Source organism: Saccoglossus kowalevskii, chromosome 17 (assembly GCF_978046115.1).
Source record: "Saccoglossus kowalevskii chromosome 17, keSacKowa6.1, whole genome shotgun sequence".
NCBI classification, from domain to species: Eukaryota; Metazoa; Hemichordata; class Enteropneusta; family Harrimaniidae; genus Saccoglossus; species Saccoglossus kowalevskii.
In genome coordinates this window covers 13,391,678-13,410,185 of record NC_140657.1, presented here as the reverse complement: position 1 = coordinate 13,410,185, position 18,508 = coordinate 13,391,678, and the positions used below count along the sequence as shown (strand labels likewise).

The window sequence follows — 18,508 nt, the reverse complement described above, 5'->3', positions numbered from 1 at the left end:
TTGGACATATGTAAAATATGTCACTTCATTGGACATGTATCAATCTGAGACATTTTTCAATGATCACGTTTTGGTAAGGAGTATGGCGAGCAATTAGCACATACAAAAAAGTTTCAGGAGAGACAACAGTGGCAATCAATGTCCAGAACTGTCGCCTGGCATAAAAAAATATTTAAAAAGAAAAAAGGAGTATGGCTTCTGGTCAAATTAGAATGTTAACAAAACAGTTCAAAGCCACATTGGCTTGGACTCCTAACGAAAAGAGAGCCAAATTGCAAATTATGAGTATGCCAATTTTGACAAAGAAACAAAGGTACTACTTTTCACACTTGAGATTTGACGCAATTTTTTGTTTTGCAAAACAGATTTGCTAGATCAGCAAGTAAATTGTTATTATGTGTACACCATGGGTAAAAATAAACAGTATATGTTAAGATAATACATGTTAGAAAACAGTGATCCAAGAAGACGTCACTAGTAAATAAATGATGAGCCGGGAAACTCCATCATTTCAACCAATTACATATTGTCTGGCAGTCACAATTTTCTATGATTTGACAAGATAATTTACTTGCTATGCACATTCATATTTGTGAAGACTGTCCGGAAAAACAATGCCTCCGAAACTACATTGCAGTAAGATCGTAGAGTTATACTGTCAATACCTGGGTATTCTGTTGTTAACAGCACTCTATTTAAACAATGCTCCGTCTAGTTTAAATGAGTTCATTTGGTTTCTGAAATGAAATAGTTGGACAAACGCAGCACCCTGTTACATTTGCCGCATTTTCAGTTGCAATTGTCCTTGAGCCATCCATCTGTGTAGTTACAATCAGCCATGACATTTTACCATGTCCCATTTGCTTGAGAGTTTTTTTGTGGATACTGCTAAGCACTGCTCGAAAATGCCTAGGTGAACAATCACCGTTTTTTTTGTATTTGGTCAACTCAATTTAATTAGTATCTAAGTTGAAGGATTGCCAACTTCATTATGAAATTTTGCAATTGTGGTAATGAACATATCCCAAAAAACAGTCGTGCTATGATTAAACGTTGTTGCAAAATAACTCTCGACAAATTCGTGGAATAACATAGTTCAAGATGGCTTATTCAGACACTGGATTAAACTGAACTGTTTTAGACTATCAATTTGTATATCTCTAGCTGTCAGTTAATTCTAACTTTTACTTCACTTGGCCCCTTTGGCGATCCAAAAAAACATATCAGCTTTTAAAGACATTTTATTACACATAATATAAATTCTCTCACCAATCATTGACAAAAATGTCTAATGTTTGCCAGCAATCCGATTGATTTTCATTATTGAACATTATTTAATAATCATAATTTATTTGTTGTTTAATGGCCTTCGGCCCATTACCATCATACAAAATAATTGTTGACAAAAAATAAATTTATATTACGAAATATGTATAAAAATATAGATGAAGAGGGTGTCAATAGATAGTATAAGCACTATATAATGTGATGGGGATATTAATATTTATATATGCAAGCATATTAGGTTATTCTAACTTGATGTTAAATAAATAGAGCTAACGAGTTAATGATTTGGCTTTTAGAGGAGCTTAATAATTGTACTAGAGTATTCAAATTTTCATTATCGAACATTACTTGAATACAAAACTACTGTAAATCAAATTGGTTGTACTTAAGGTATAGATTCAGGTTCGTAAGCACTTGGAAGTGATTTGTTTTGCTATAGTCTTGGCTATAGACTGTTAAAATTTTGCAGCATTGTGAATATTGGAACATACTCAAACGACGATTTTAAAATATAGAAAACAGGTACAAACATTCTCTCTTTTTAAATGCTTTGCAAGATTTAGCAAGGCTGTACATAAACAATAAATAGGAAATATGGTGAAAAAAGTAATGACGGGATCTCCATATTATGGACTACATTTAACTTTTTACAAAACAATAATAGGTTTAAATTTGGAACTGTTACAGCCATTTTAATTATGAGCATTAGCAAACTCCTTACTAAGTGAATGGTTATGCAAATTATCCATTATCTCCACATGTATTTTTCAGTTTACCATGGATGTTCAAATCTAAATACCTCTCACAATTCTGGTTTATTTCGATTGAAACTTTCACGCAACGTTTATCAGTTGTTTATTGACAAAAAGGGCGTCCAGGCGTATATATAGTATGTTTTGTTTTCGTATAACAAAGTTTTCAAGCACGATATGTGCTGTATATTCAATCCCGGTCAATGTCAAGACAAACTGGCAACAACTGTGGGAGCTAAGTAATTTTCCTACCAGAAAACACGAACGGATATAATGTCCGTTTTATGACAGTGACCTTAATCGTCTACAGAAATGGTTATTGCATCACATCGACATGCTAAAATCCAAAATCAACCGACGCTTGCTGATGTTCGATCGACATTGGGTGGGTTGAGTCTAAATTTACCTTTCCTCAAACCTTTAAAAATACTCTGTATGACGCAGTTTTCTCACGATCTCCGGTGAAATGGACCGTGCGAAGTTAGACGGCAAGGTTGAAATGGGTCGTAATATTTTGCTACACAAGGGCCATTCGCAGTTTTTATTACTCAATCGCTCAAACGCCGGTTCGAAAAAGTCAAAATGGAAGGCAAACTATTGTAAATTGAGACAGGTTTCATTCAACTACAGACGAGACGAGTCGGTAAAAATTAAACGAACCACGACCTCTGGAAAGACCTCATTCATAGAGTGCCTTAGAACCAGAGGTCACTGAGCATGGCCGTACAACGTACTTGGCGACATCGCTACAGATACATGTTAGCAGAAAGGGGGTTTCCAATTAAGGTAACCAAGATGGCATCGCAAAGTGCTTGATTTTTCCCGCAGTGTTTAAAAACAGCAGCTCGTTGCCGATTTCTCTGTAATTTCCATGGTATTTTTAATTAACCGAGCATCTGACGTTAGTTAGTTAGTTAGTGAAAAAATAGTTATCGATGGCAGCACAGCAATGGTGTTTATTCGCAATGCTACCAGCACGGTGATCGTTACAGCGAAACGAAAAATGTACAAGTCAGTTTTAAATTGCCTTTAGAGAAAAAAAATATGCGTAAAAAAATATTAAATAGTATACCACTGGAAGCTGCCAGACTGGAAGTTGTTGACATGTTGGGAGATAAGGATGGTAAAGTTTACTTATCATTTAAAACTGTGTTTTTTTGTTATTCCGCTTGCATGCTGGAAGCATCTACGTCTTATCTATTTTTTTGTCGTTTGCGAGACTAGTTGATAGCGCGTGAGGTAAGTTAAACAGGGTCGGGGATAGGAAGCTACACATCGCCGCACCATAACTGAGGCCAGTAACTCATTTGCAGATAACAACAACAGTGACTTGTCAATCAAAGAGCAACGCAAACAAACTTTCGGGACTTTTAATCACATACACATTTTAAAATCGATTTTTTAGTATGTTCCTGCATTGATAATGCTCTGCAATTTTAACACTATCTAGCCAAGTCTGTCTAGGTAAGAACAAGCAAAAAATCACTCCGAGTGCCCACAAATCTGCACCTTAATCTATGAAACTGTCTTAGTATAAAGTTCGATTATGATGAGCAGGGTGTAACATGGTGTACCAACTTCCTTCAAACTTTGGACACTATGTATGCATATTCAATGCATGCCATTTTGAGCTGAACGTTTTTAATCAGTTATTATGATTGAGTAGTTAACATGCCCATATGTTATTGCGAGATGCTTTACCATGTGCACGATATCGAAGCCCTTGGTGGGGGTCATGTTCAGTACACGCCATTTCTAGATGACGTTTTGGGTTCAGAAAATGAGGTTGTGTGATTCAATAAACACAACAACACAACATTTTAGGCCATTCTCAAAAAATAAAATAATGGCCAATAGCGCAAATAATCTGAATGCGCACTCACATATGCCCATTATAATACAATAACATAATAAAATATACGATTTAATTAGATAATCATGTTACAATATGTATTTAATAACTATTTGCATTAGTAGATATACATCCACATCAACACGTAGGATGTCCTGATTATGCATATTTTCTACATTATGGGTAGGTGAGTGGTTATTTAGACGTTGTTTAATTATTTAGTGCACTAAAGAGCCAATGCCATTCTGACCTTTGAAAGACTATTTGTCACATACTGTGTGTGCTGAACAGAATTATTCCTGTTTTATTGTCATATATACAAATAGTTCAGCCAATGTAAGACTCGACTCTAAAGTGTGGCACTTAGACAATGAGATCGGCTACATTTCAAGGCAAACATGTATACATATATGTGTGAGACCAGTGAATTCGATTCTAGCAAAATAAAATACAGAAAACATGTTCTTGGAACACTAAACACCATATATATATATATATGATCTTTATGTACAAGTTCAAGGCCATCGGCCCATAAAAGTATATACATAAATATTCTTAAATTACAAAAAATCAGCAATATCGCTTCTAAGTTTCAATGTGTGATAAGCATAGGCTGCCAAACTTTTAATTATATTTGTTTCTTGTAAAGTTAATAATTCTACAAATTTATGAAAAGATGGAGGGTGGAAATAATATTTTGGAAGATACAATTGACGAAATTCAGAATAAAATGGGCATACTATTTCTATTTGATTTGTATAACAGACTTTACAAAGCCGCTGGTCTATCTCAAGAGTTCCCCTGTCATTTTCTATGCGTAGGCTATACGAAGAGCAACGAAAACGTGCTAAGGTTTTTCTGTGGGAGTTTATAGTGACCGAAGTAAGATATTTCTCCCGCTGTAGCTCTGTTTTAAATTCGCGAAAAGTCACGAGTTTTTCAAACGTACATATGTCACTTAGCCAGCTATGCTGCAAGTAACATTTGAATCCAACAGTAAATGTTTCCATAAACGTGCTAGTATTGTTAACTTCCTGACTGTACCAACAATTTTTCATATTACAAATAAACAACAATTTTTTTATATCAGTGATCCATGTATGACTCTTCTATACTGTAAAGCATATCATAACATTTTCCACCTGACACAGTAACTATTTAATATTTTAAGAGATCTTTGCAACCCGGTCACCGTATCTGAAAACATTGTTACATCATCTGCAAATAATAGGCAGAAAAGTTCGACAGGGTCGGAGATAGATGAATGCTATGATCATTGCGTTGATGCAATTCAAAGAACAGTTTATGAAAAGGGAAAATAAAAAAGGGCTTAGCATGCAGCCTTGCCGAACGCCTACAGACAGTCAAAATATTCGGTCTTTCGATTTGGGGTGTGGACACACGATTTCACGTTTGAATATATGCTGGACAATATTTTAAACATTTTCCCGTTTATTCTCTCCTTTAACAGAATATATCACAACCTTTGTCTATAAACAGTGTCAAAAGCCTACGACAAATGACGAACGAACAATACAATTTTCCCCATTTTCTGGTAATGTACTTTTGAATAATTGACTGCATAATAAAAATGTTATCAAACGTTGAGTAACCCTTCCTGAATCCCATCTGTGCTTCGTCGATCTTACCAAGTGCTTCTACCCAAAATACAGCCGTCTATTTAGTATCGAAGTAAAAATTTTACCAAATATACTGAGCAAGGAAATTGGAACACTAAATGTTACAATGGATGGTAAAGCCCTACTTAAATATGCAACACATTCAGAATTCTGAATAACGATGATTTCCCAGTGCTAGAGGCCGCTATAGACATATGTATAATATAGATTGCATGAATTCTTCTTAATCGGTCTGAAAATTTTGATAGACTTCACCGAATTTCATGTTGAGGAAATCCATGCTGGTGATTGGAGGATACTTGTTGCTCCTGTCCACACACTTGATGATACATGCCTTATCTGGGTTAACAAAACAGATAAGTGACTGGCGAGCTTGTTTTTTTATTTCACTGGATTCGGGGTTTACAACTCTGTGTACCTGTAAAGATAAAATACAAACATATATCATTGCATCGAGGCAAAGATGGGATAAACATGTCTTTACAACTGTGATCTATATTTTAACCATATTATTACACAACTACACAACATCATCCATTCACTAGTTGTTTGTTGTCAACAATGTTTGCACACTTGGACGCTATTGGTAGTTAGCGGCGTGCTTGAAGTCTATTTTCTACCGGCCTCGGACGTTTATTGAAAACTCAACCCAAAACTTACCGTTAAGCCATTCTTTATCAATAAAGATGAGAATATGTCACAAATGGCGTTAATGCTGTTACTTACCCTTGCTTTCAGTGTGTCAGAAGTCCATCTCTCCATTAAATATCCCAGATTCACAAAAACACCCCCTTTTTCTGGTTTGACGTCAATAAAGCTACCATCTTCACACGCCATCTAGAAAAATAATAATAAAGTCTAATCCATTTCTAGGACAAATGCTCATAGTTGTTCAAATGTTCTTGCATAACACTCCAGAAAAGTTACATGTCAAGTGTGCAATCAGTTGACTATCTGTCTGATCGAAATGCGCATTTGCAGACTCGAGGAACATTGACGAAACTGTCATACTAAACCACGCGAACACTACATTGAATATCATTTAGGGGTAGCACGTAAGATACATTCGATGCGTTCATTTGCAATTCGCTCTAATTTGCGACGGTCATGCAAATGCACAAAATCTATTGGCTGTCATGATCACGAGTTCTAATATGTGTATATAATAACGCGATATTGGATTCTAGCTTGATGTCAGAAAGAGGTTTGTATCAATCCGAGCCATAAGTGATGAGTATTGCTAATGTAGCGGCAATAATACTTTGGTATATTCAAATTCAAAATAACTCAAATAACACCGAATACGCGCCTCGTATAACAATTCATTCCGTAGATGCAGGGAAATATATATTTTTAATCAATACTCATGTTTACCAAACTATGCTGATTAATTATTGGTTGCTTTGGCATGGTTTCTAGGGGACACGCCCACTTCTCTACTGTACTATAAATCTGGGAAGCATGCCTGTATCTAAATATCTAAAACTCTAAAAAAATACTCAAAATATGGGAGTCTTTTTCATTATTTACCCTCCAAATCGGAGCAATTTCGACCATATGATAATTTGCAGTCTCTATATATTATACAAAGCTGACTGTAAATTAACATACGTTACTAATGCTCAATATACACACAAAAGTAAAAAATATCCTTGTTTACCAAATGACAAAAAGATTCACAATAAAAATAGAAAACTAATCACCACAAAGAAATGAGCAGAGAGGTTAATGAAAAGAACCTAAATAATAAAGCCACACGAAGATCTATGGTTATCTTATATATGTTAGTCAAATATTTTGTCAATGTCTTCATTATAAGACTTGTTGCAATAGCTCATTCTTTATAGTGTCTGGGAGTTTACAGTTACGTGTATTGAAAAAGAAGAAGAGAAATCTATTATATTAGCCACATCTCTTGTACAATGCTTTCAATACTTGTGGCATTTGGAAAAAATGCTACAATGCTTGAGATATTGCAATTATGGATTATAATGAAAGTCAAACGACCATATATGATAATGTGATAATATATTAGCCATTAGTATACATAAGTCATTGCTCTTAAATACCAATTACGCAAATTATATGCAGAATCGAATCGGAATAGCCAAGGTAGATTGTGTTAGTGAAGTAACTGATACATGCCAGTAAATGGTCAAATCCAAAAATTAGCCGCAGAACCACGTGATCAATAAACAAATCTGTCTGTTTAAGAAGAATCACTAAAAGATGTGTTGTCTACAAAATGTTGTGTTAGGCGAAACAGCGGTGTTTAACTAGTTGATGATTTAATGTCGGAAGTCCTTGACCTCAAGAAAGTGCTGCTAGAAGGCCTTGAAAGTATAATAATCAGAACCAAAGAAACAGGCCTATGGACAGTATTGTGACCACGTATACATAGTGCTCCATGCAGAACAACGAAGGCTGACTCGAAGGTAATGAATTACGCAATAGCAAATAATGCTGATCACATCACAACAATTGTTTGGTGATAAACATGATTATTTTTTTCACATTTAAATTACCTGTAACCCTCCTTTGTCATCTTGGAATACCAGAGTAATTGAACCATAATCTACATGTTCACCACATCGTATCTGATCGGTTTTGAGGTCATCGTCTTGGATTGGCGGATACCATACAGTACTCATTGTTGACATATTGGCTTCACTGTTAAGCCCTTCATGAGCTTTTACGAACAAAAGAGGATCCTACAAAAATAAGGTAATTTTTGAGAACGGTCTCTATAAGATAAATGATTGGCAGATGAAGGTACATTCGTTATCAGGCAAAACTATGGGTGTTCACATGCTTGAGGGGCCACTCAATTGTGTAATACGTAACTATAGTATACGTTGATAGAAAATAAGATAAAATAATATATTGGACAATTAGTAATATACACAGCAGTATTTAACTTGTTGATTGTTTTTTCCCATTCTTTAATTTGTTTGGCTGATTTTACTTTCGTGAAACCAAACACACACATTCATTATAGACACGTTATCCTTGTCAATTTTTAATGACAATCCATAGTTAAGAACCCAATATTTTGTCACACTCACCTCTATTGGTAAACCCCGCCCCACGACCTCTAATATGCGGTTGATTAACTGTATGCATTCCTGGTACAGAGTTGTCAATGCTTGGGAGAACTTTGGTACTTCTTCATTCGGGAATATCTACAGTACATACAAATATTGTTCAAATTATTAGAATCTGCCAAAATCTAGGATATATGTGCAATAATTATGGCCAATTGAAGTTATTGTACATATATTTGATGAAATTAATGGTATTCACTTAAAAAATCAAAAATATTGCTTCCTCAGGACTGAATACTTGTTGATACCGAATAACTTCCTTTCTGAAATCACAATGAATCAGAATAAAAGATTTATCTTCTTACCTTTGTATTTGCCTCTCCCTTCAAAGGTATATAATTGAATGATTCCTTATAGTCTCCAGGTCTGTTAGCGGAAAGACTGCATATAGCATAGACGCTTATGTATATTAAATTTAACATTCTTTTGTCTTGAGCTCCAATTAAATTTTGGGAGTTATTCACGTGGGTATATATGAACTTGTAATATTATTATAAACAATTATTAGTATGGCTATTTCTAAAATTATTCATCAACATCGTTTAATCATACAAATAAGACACAAGGTCAATAACACTATGGAATCATACATTTGAAGATACTTTGAAAAATAAAGTCTTAGATTGCACTGAATTCTTCATACAATATTTAAAAACAATTAAATTCCAAGAGTCGCAGAAAAAGACTTATGTATTCAATGCAAATATCTATTTCTGGTAAACGATTACAAAGACCGGGGATTTGGTAATAGGCGGTACAGGAAAGCGTTCTGTTTATTGTGATACAATATTGCATTGTGAACTCGAATCCCACCTATCTGAGTTTGTTTTGTAACGTGTGCTCCAATACGTCATATCACCAACAATAATAAAGGTACTTACCATTCACTGCCAATTGCAACATAACCATGGTTACTATTATCGGGTCTCGAGTATTTCACCTTCGTCTCAGTTGGTAAAGTGAAGAAATTTGCCGACTGCTGAAATGCGTTGTCAATCTAGAAGGATATAGAATGTTTCTAATTTATATAAGTGAAAGTACACATTGATTCAAGTGACTGTTTGACTGTATGTTCAGAGCGTTTATGACATGGCATTTACGACGATATACTTTTTATCTGTATCATATACATCAAATATGATCAGTAGACTATGAGAACAATACACTCTGACGAATTGACGAGGTCAACATAACTATCATACAATGTATGTTTTGATTTGCCTTACACAAATAATCTGCCTGTAAACTGTTCAACTACAGTAGTCACAACGCTGATTGATATCCATGTTCGGGTCAACGTAACATTCAGAATCAATACCTCCAAAACACGAATACAATTTTACTGGGTAATATAATGTAGCAATATATCTTAAAAATCGTCTCTCTTTCAGGAAGTATTCAATCAATCGATATACAACATTGCTTATTTTTCTTTTGATCTAAGAACTTTTAAAATCTTGTTATTGCATCACCAATATCACATGGGCTGCCACATTCACAAAGAGAACCTCAGCTCAGCTCATCGACTCTGCAGTCCGGCGTCTTCTCTACACCGATCTAACACATATCGCACAAGGAGTTCCGGGAGTTTGTTGTCGTCGATAGGCACGTATTTTACGGATATAATAAATTGTTTCAGTGATGTCTTAGCTATATAATTATGAATTAAACTGAGAAATATTATACAAATAAACTTGCCCTAAAATACCGTAGTTCTGGTCCGTGCTGGGGCGACAGCCTTTAGCTGTCATTTGACTTTTTGTGTTATATTACTGAAAACAGTAACACACACTTACAACATAATTTGATACAACATTTCTATTGTTGCATGTTCGTACTAAGTGCATTACAAATTCACAAACGCACTATCGTCTGTCTGAAAATAAAATAAAAAGAATTGATTGAACGCAAACAAAAGTCTAAAATGCTCAAGTTCATTGTGCCAAGGGCTGTACAATTCCCACCAACCATGAGCATTTCCTTTTGAGTGACTTAGAAAGCTGTAGCGTGAGCTTTACGACACTTGCTTTGACTCCTTTGATGCCGTTTGACATCTCTGACATAGCTCGTTCGACTCAGCTTGAATACACTGGAAATCACCCGCACAGTGACACACAGAACAGCGATGTTAAGGGCAATCCTAGCGAAGCAGATTGCCACCATACGCACTGTGCACTTAATATATAAAATATTGTATATTTAACCTTATGTACCTTTGTATAACCTTGTTTGATAATTTGTAGAATGGCCTTTCATCTCTTGTAATGTACCTTTCATATTTTTAGAGCGTTTATTAGAATCACGTGAGATGGGAATATCTCTGATTATTTCGAAAGGGAATGAGTTAGCATATTCCTTTGCGGTCGAACCTGGTATTTCTACAGTGTAAGCGACGTCGGCTAAGTCGGTTGATGTTAGAGCTATTCACCCCAAACGTAAAGACATGTGACCCCGCATGTGGCCCAAGCACACCGTCACTGAGCGAAAGTTGTGCTTAGTAAATTACACGTTTTTTATACGCTATTGTCATGTTATTACATTGAAATTTGTATTATAACAACTTGTATGTTCGTAGTAGACATTATAAACATATACTACATAGAGGATTTTTTTAAATACTTCATTTACAAGTTGTTTTCAACAGTGACAGTACTTTAACATTTGAGACACATCGCCGGTAATTATGTGATCATGGCAACGGCTACGGGAGTTTGTAAGATTTGGCAAGAAAGGGGACACCGAGGCATTACCTCAGCTGATCGTTTGGATGAAATAAGCTGAACTAATCTGCAATGAACTACGTACTGTGTGTACATTTGGGTCGAACTGCAACTCCAGTAGCCAAAACAATGTCATACACTGGCAAAATCAACCTTCCTATTACAAAGTATTTCCACTCACCGCAAGTTTTGGAATGCCGTGATTTATGAAATAAACACATCCAGCGGTAATGAAACCATGATGTACGTCATCAATAAGCTTCTGGTATGTCTCGGCATCAGGTGTATTTCTATTTAGATTATATGCCGAGAAGTCAAAAACGGGAATTGTCTGTGCTGCCATATTGCTACCATTTAATGAGTACAGAAGTCACGTAAGCCAGTTTATGTATTCATGAACCTTTACAATGATTTACGTTCTATGTGTACAAGTCACGCAGGCCCTGTAGATAACAATAAACAAAATACGGGCGACTTTTGAGGTTTCATTCCCAGGATGTGTAGATGAACATGTATATAAAGCGTGAATGTGTCGTGGAAGAACGGGAGTTATCATATCAAAATAGTTGTAGAAATACACTGGAACAGCAGTGCAGTGTTGAACAACTTTCCACAACGTAATTAGTCACCTTGCAACATTTTATTGTTTGACATCTGTGTATAATTGTGACAAATTTGTCACTATTTTGGTGTTATTTTTCATATTTATTGTTAATTTGTGTATATAGTTTAAAGTACTATAAAAGTATTATAATTGAATTAACGCATATCACATAATCCTAGTATTGTGGCGATTAAATGATACTAATTACAAGATTAATCTTTCTGGCAAGACGACGACATTTCATGCTAACTTGCTAAAGCTCTATGTTAAACCGGAAGTTGAGTCCAGTTTTGGTAATCCTAATAATGATACCTTTGAGGAGTGTTCATCTCGCCATACAGCCAACTCAATCTATACAGGATGTAGTAGTGAACAATTTGAACGAGGAACAAAAGATTGAGGTGAAGGAATTATTGGGGAAATACTCTGGTGTTCTGACCAATGTTCCAGGAAAGACCAATTTTGGAGAGCACGAGATAAGGATCGCAACTGATGAGCCAGTAAGCGGAACCTTAATCTAAACCCTATGCTATGAAAGATACAGTGAAGAAGCTCTGTCTAAGATGGAGCGCTATGGGGATAATAGAACTATCAAACTCTCCATACTTTCCCCCCAAATGTTCTGATGATGAAAAAGGATGGTTTTGTAAATTTCTGCATTAGCTTTTGACGCTTGAACAGCATTACAGTTTGTGATACTGAACCAATGGGGTCCCTAAAAAGCAAATTAATTTTGTTCCCCATCTTATAGCTACTCAATTGTTCGAAGCAGAATGCAGGGTGTGCAGAATTTCGTTGTATACTTGTTTGGGGATGAATTTGTGTTACAAACAGATCATAAATCACTTGTGTATATATAACATACTAATATGACAAATGCTGAAGTAATGCGCTCTACAGCCGTTTAGATACAGGATTGAATCATTTATGGGTGCAGATCATTGAGAGCTGACTTTCTAAGCAAAAGTTATTTTGCTGAGAACTAAAGGAAAAAGTGTCTCTGTAACACACTTTTTTTGGAAGGAAAGAGTGATGCGACAAATTTGTCACGAATTTGGTGTTATTTTTTATATTGACTAGTAATGTGTGTATGTAGGTTATGTTACTGTAAAATAAATAGAATTTAATAAACGCATATCACATAATCTACTTATGGTGCCGAGTGGTTGCTCGGCAACTAATGTACAGGTGTACATGAATCAGATCATGGTCTAACTAGCAGTTTGTTGGTATGCGAGTGCGTATTGGAAGTTAGTTGTATGCACTTACAGGTGGGTTTATGGATTTTAACTATTGTATGCTGGAGTGATGACTGCTTTTGGGGTGCAAAGTAGGTTAGTGTGCTGGGTAATTCTGCAGTGTGATGTGGGCAGTTGTCCAGGAGTGAGCATCTTCTGTAATAGTGGTTATTCATTAGCGAAAAAAAGAGAAAATGTGAATGCATTCATATTATTGCATGTAATTTCCAGTGAATCTGACTTGAGTGCTGACAGCACGGGAGTCTTGACATTTAATCCGTTTGCAAATAGAAAAAAACGGAAACCTCAGGCAATAATTCATAGACCCCTTTCATAAGTCGAGCGCTTCAAATACTTCCTGTTTCAGATACGAGCCAGTAGATATATAAAAACTCCACTGTCTCAGTGAACATACACTGCAGCTATCCAGGAAGTACTGTTTTAAAGGTAAGAAACGCTGTGATTTATTTTGACCCGGTGTTAAGCTGAAAGGTAAAGTCTGCACCATGTGTATAAGGTTTTCATGATTTGTTTGTGTGTTTTTTTGTGCAAAAAGTCATATAAAAAAACATTGACCACTGACTTCCATAGAGTACATCTGCAGACCAAATGTTTTTTTTATACTGAAAAATAAGTGGCAGAGTAAACAATGCGAACAGCTAATGGCTGTATCCATTGGCGTGATCATGTAATTACCAGGGATCTGTTTCAAAGGTTAAACCATTCACGGCATGAACTCGCGTGTTTCCGGTACGGTTACACAACTGTTACATGGCGGTTATGCAGTAAAACCGCAGCGTAACCGTCGGACTATGTGGGTGTGTTACGTTTGAGTTTATTTTATGTATTTATTATTTGTGTAATTTCTAGTTGGGGTTTTATTGAAACGTCATATTGTCCTCGGTCGCTTTATGTTGTGTTCTTTTGTCAATTTATCCCTATTTTGCATAATTATTTGTACTGAGTTAGGGAGTCTGCTTTGGCTATAAAAAAGCCTTTTGTTTTACGTTGAGGAGAGGACGGCAACTAGACGGTAAACTGATAGCAAGAAGAATCCAAATAGACGGTAAACTGATAGCACTATAATTTTTACCAGTATCACTGACTGGTTTATCAGTTTATTAGGAAATGGGGTTTGCTCTTGAACATTGTTAGCTGTCCGGTCTGGCTTGTGTTTTCGTTCCGGTGACGTGTTGGAAGAAGCTGCAAGAAGTCCACGTGTGAGCTGAAACTTGGTACGCTTCGACGGAGATGAAAGAATGAAGATTGACACCACCTGAGAGTTGTGACAAAAGTTCGAAGACGACGGAGTGACAGGCCAGCACAGAACGAACTCTTTGATTTGATAAGTATTGTTAATTTTGACTGTTTGTTCTTTTTGCCGTTTTTAAACGGAAGTCTATATTGGTTGTATGTTACTGTTAGCATTTTTGTTTGAGGTGTGGTGTAGCACACAAAGTTATGTGACATTTGAATAGGCCATTGAAAATATACTACCGTTCTATCTTGCACACTGCTTGCATTCGGGCGTTTTATTTGTTATACGAGTCGAGTACCAGCGTCTGAACGTAACAGGGTGGCATATCCGTCGCGTAACCGTCAGCCAGAAATGCTACGTTTGTCGTCCATTCAGTCCAACGTAAATCAACGGTAATTTCTGAAAAACCGCAGATTTCCGTTCAATGTTTATAACGTATACTTTTAAATAACCGCTGATTAAGTTGGACGGAAGAAACGTAAGTAGTTTAGGCGACACTATAGGTACGAACATGAGGGCGCTGTTCATGGGTTGACGTCATAACGGTGACGTCATATTGGGATGGGATGACGTCATCCCATCCAAATATGACGTCACAATAGGGATATGTGAATAAATTATGAGGGCGCTGTTCGTGGGATGACGTCATAACGATGACGTCATCATCCCATACCGATATTGCGTCATCGTGGGATGTTATGACGTCATCCCACGAACAGCGCCCTCATGGTCGTACCTATCGTGTCGCCGGGATGACGTCAGGCGTTCACAACCATTGACGTCAGGAAAGAATTTTCTGAACGAACGACAGAGGGCGCTCACACACACACACACAAATAAATACACGTCATTTTGAAAACTAACGTTGTTTATTACACAAAAGAAGAATATTAACATTAAAAAACATGACATTTTAAAAATGGTTGAAATACATAGGGTATACATTTTTGACAAAAAAACTAGTAAGATCAGTTACATTACATATATTTTTTTATTTGTTTTTGTGTTTTGTTTTTTGAAGTAATTAATCATAAATTGAAATGGTATACATTTTCAAACGCTGTTAAGTATTCACACTGAGTTATATAAGAATGATATTAGATGACAAAACTAGTAAGATAAGTTACATTAAATATATCTTTTGTTTATTTTTTTTGGTGTTTTGTTTTTTGAAGTAATTAATCATAAATTGAAATAGAATACATTTTTCAAACACTTAAGTATTCACACTGAGTAATATAAGAATGATATTATTATAAGTAATATAAGAATGATATTCTTAGGAGTAATAATGAGAATTAAAAAATGACATTTTTAAAAAAAGAAGGTTGAAATACATGCAGTATACATTTTTAAACGCAGTAAAGTATTCACACTGAGTAAATAAAAATGGTTATACATGACATTTAAAAAAAATGATTGAAAATGATAGCAAAACTAGGTTGAAAACTCCCCAATTTTCCTACATTTCACTGTACCATAGAGAATAACTGCTAAAGTATGAACAACATGTTTATTCTATGTATGCTGCTGTATGATGTCAACAAGTTGGGAATCCATTTCGCGTGTTGATAACATGATTTTACAGGAGGGTAAGCACAATTCAGGGGTCGATTTATAACGTTGGAATAGCACACGATTATACCGTCGAGAATATTTTCCGACCAGTTCTGGGTGAATGCGTTGAAAGGCATCGTAACGAGTGGCAATTTTACGGGCATCAATATCGCGCAAAGCTTGGACGATGTATTGGCGAATTTGGCTAACCTGGGTGTCCTTATCGCAGAATCCATAAGATAAACAAGCGTGTCGTATTTGTGAAGGATGGTCTATTTCACAAGCTCGGCATTGCGCATAGTGGAATGGCATGTCGTTGCATTAAATGGCATGGCGCATAGTGGAATGGCATGTTGTTGCATTAAATGGCATTGCGCATAGTGGAATGGCATGTTTTGGCATCAAATGGCATGGGAATTGTGGAATGGTACGTGGTATTGCAACATAAATACTCAAATCTCAGGGATTAGAATGTAAACCTACCCCACCCTCGCCTCTAATGTCGGTTATCACAAACCACTTATTTTGCATCAAGGTAATACGTCATCAGTTATATCTGCAAGCCACTTACCTTGGAAAGCCACGCGATCGGAAATACATATATTTATCAACTATGCTTCAATGTTACCGTAGTACCTAGTGCGCCTACGTGTTTCTCACGGTTCACCGTACATATAAGCAATGGAGATTACATTTATAAATAAACATTAAGACTATTTAGATTTACTTTTGTTTAGTGACTGGTTGGGACTATTTTTATACAATAAAAATTCCTCTTTGTTATCTAAATAGTAATTCGCTTTTTTCTGTTTAACCTCGGTCTGTTTTTTGAAAGTTTAGTGTTGAAATAACATTAATATTACCGTTTCTAATTATTTCTTGTTATATCTACAAATGTCTAAAATATCTAAAAAAATATGTTGTGTAATGTAACAAATTGAGAACAGAACAGAACATCAACCAACAGTTTCATAAATTCGGACGTGATTAGGTTTCCAGCGTCACAGGGTGCTATTTAGTCGCCGAATTTCACATTCAAAGTCCAGATGAATTATATTGCAAATCAATACACATCGAAAACGTAACGAATACATTCTGGCCATATTTATTTAGATTTTATACTGACGGCTAAAATGGCGGATGATGTGTTTGATAATGGCGCGTGCATTCGATCTATACTCACCAGTGTTTGTGGAATACCATGGTTTGTCAAATAAAGAAAACCGATTGTCTTCAATGCATAATGTACTTCATCTACCAGTTTCCGGAAACATTCTTCGTCCGGGGACTCTCTCTGCAAACCATACGCAGTGAAGTCAATGACAGGGGTAGTTGGGGCTGCCATATTTGATAATTGTCGGTCCACGTCCGAACTGAATATAGGATGCCCCCAGTGGCGACCCTGTGTTAGGATATATCTTTAACACTTCAAAAACATTTGCTCTCGACACACGATGAACATGATTGCGATTAGCTATAATAAAACTGTCGCAATGATCCAAGATGGTATCAAAGGAAGAGACTTTCAAGACTATTTGAACAGCAGTCGTAGATTCAGGTGTCGCTTCTGCCTGCCCGTTAAATCTAGGGCGGTAATAGCATGGCATGTTCGTGGACTTCATTATTGTACGGAATACTTCACATGTCACCATTAGCGAAAACACTAATTGCCACAACAATTCATGAATAATGAAAAGTGTTCACTGTGTACGCTGCATGGATTGGATGACAAAGCTTGCCATTTCATTGAACACAGGGAATATGATTTGGTCGTCTACTACTGACTTCCAAGTTATGATGCAGCATGGTACGATATCTGTGATAGCCGCCTTGAAGACATGTATACCTTGAGAAAAATACATGTTACTGCTAAAATAAACTTGTAAATATTTGTGTAAAAATAAGATTGTTGTTTTAAGTGTAGTTGATGATTGGGCTTCCCCGAGTACTTTGCGGCTAGAACACCGAAAGTATCTCAGCCACAAGACTTTTATTACGCGTAATCCTGGCGTGTATTTGTTATTAGAGGGCTCTCATGTTGATTTCTTCTTACTTCTTACAATTTTAGAATATTTTATCGATAGCTCATAATGATCTTTTTGTGAAATAGTTATAATTTACAAATAAAAATAATGTTATCGTGGTATAAGGTGTTACTTGATTCTTCAAGATCATCGTTCTGCCGATTACCAAGCGAGGAAATAGAACAAAAAAAAACACATATTATCATTGGCTAACTAGTCCTACTGCAAATTAGTTTGTGCTTCTCACTTTGAAAACAGCCAGAATGTACAAACATCGCGTGACCATGGCAATGTTTTGGTGGACATTTATAAAAGTAGTACCATTATTCTATCAGTGATACGTCATTAATAAAACACATTTACTGCTGACAGATTGTGGAACGATGTTGCTATGGTAATGATTACTAGGCACACCCTTTTTTCTCATGTTAAAATAATATTTTAAATACATTTCTAGGAATTATATATGTGC

General features: G+C 35.9%; 1 protein-coding gene across 1 annotated transcript; it reads right to left on the bottom strand.

Annotated features, from left to right (window-relative positions):
* Positions 1 to 5,325: 5,325 nt before the first annotated feature.
* Positions 5,326 to 17,373, bottom strand: LOC146732666 (uncharacterized). The gene is made up of 7 exons (XM_085492500.1): positions 17,196 to 17,373; positions 9,517 to 9,632; positions 8,941 to 9,016; positions 8,597 to 8,713; positions 8,057 to 8,242; positions 6,258 to 6,368; positions 5,326 to 5,949 (listed from the first exon to the last, which is right to left on the bottom strand). The coding sequence occupies exons 1-7, from the start codon at positions 17,355 to 17,357 to the stop codon at positions 5,755 to 5,757; spliced, it is 963 nt and encodes a 320-aa protein (XP_085348626.1). The 5' UTR covers positions 17,358 to 17,373; the 3' UTR covers positions 5,326 to 5,754.
* Between the last annotated feature and the right edge of the window lie 1,135 nt (positions 17,374 to 18,508).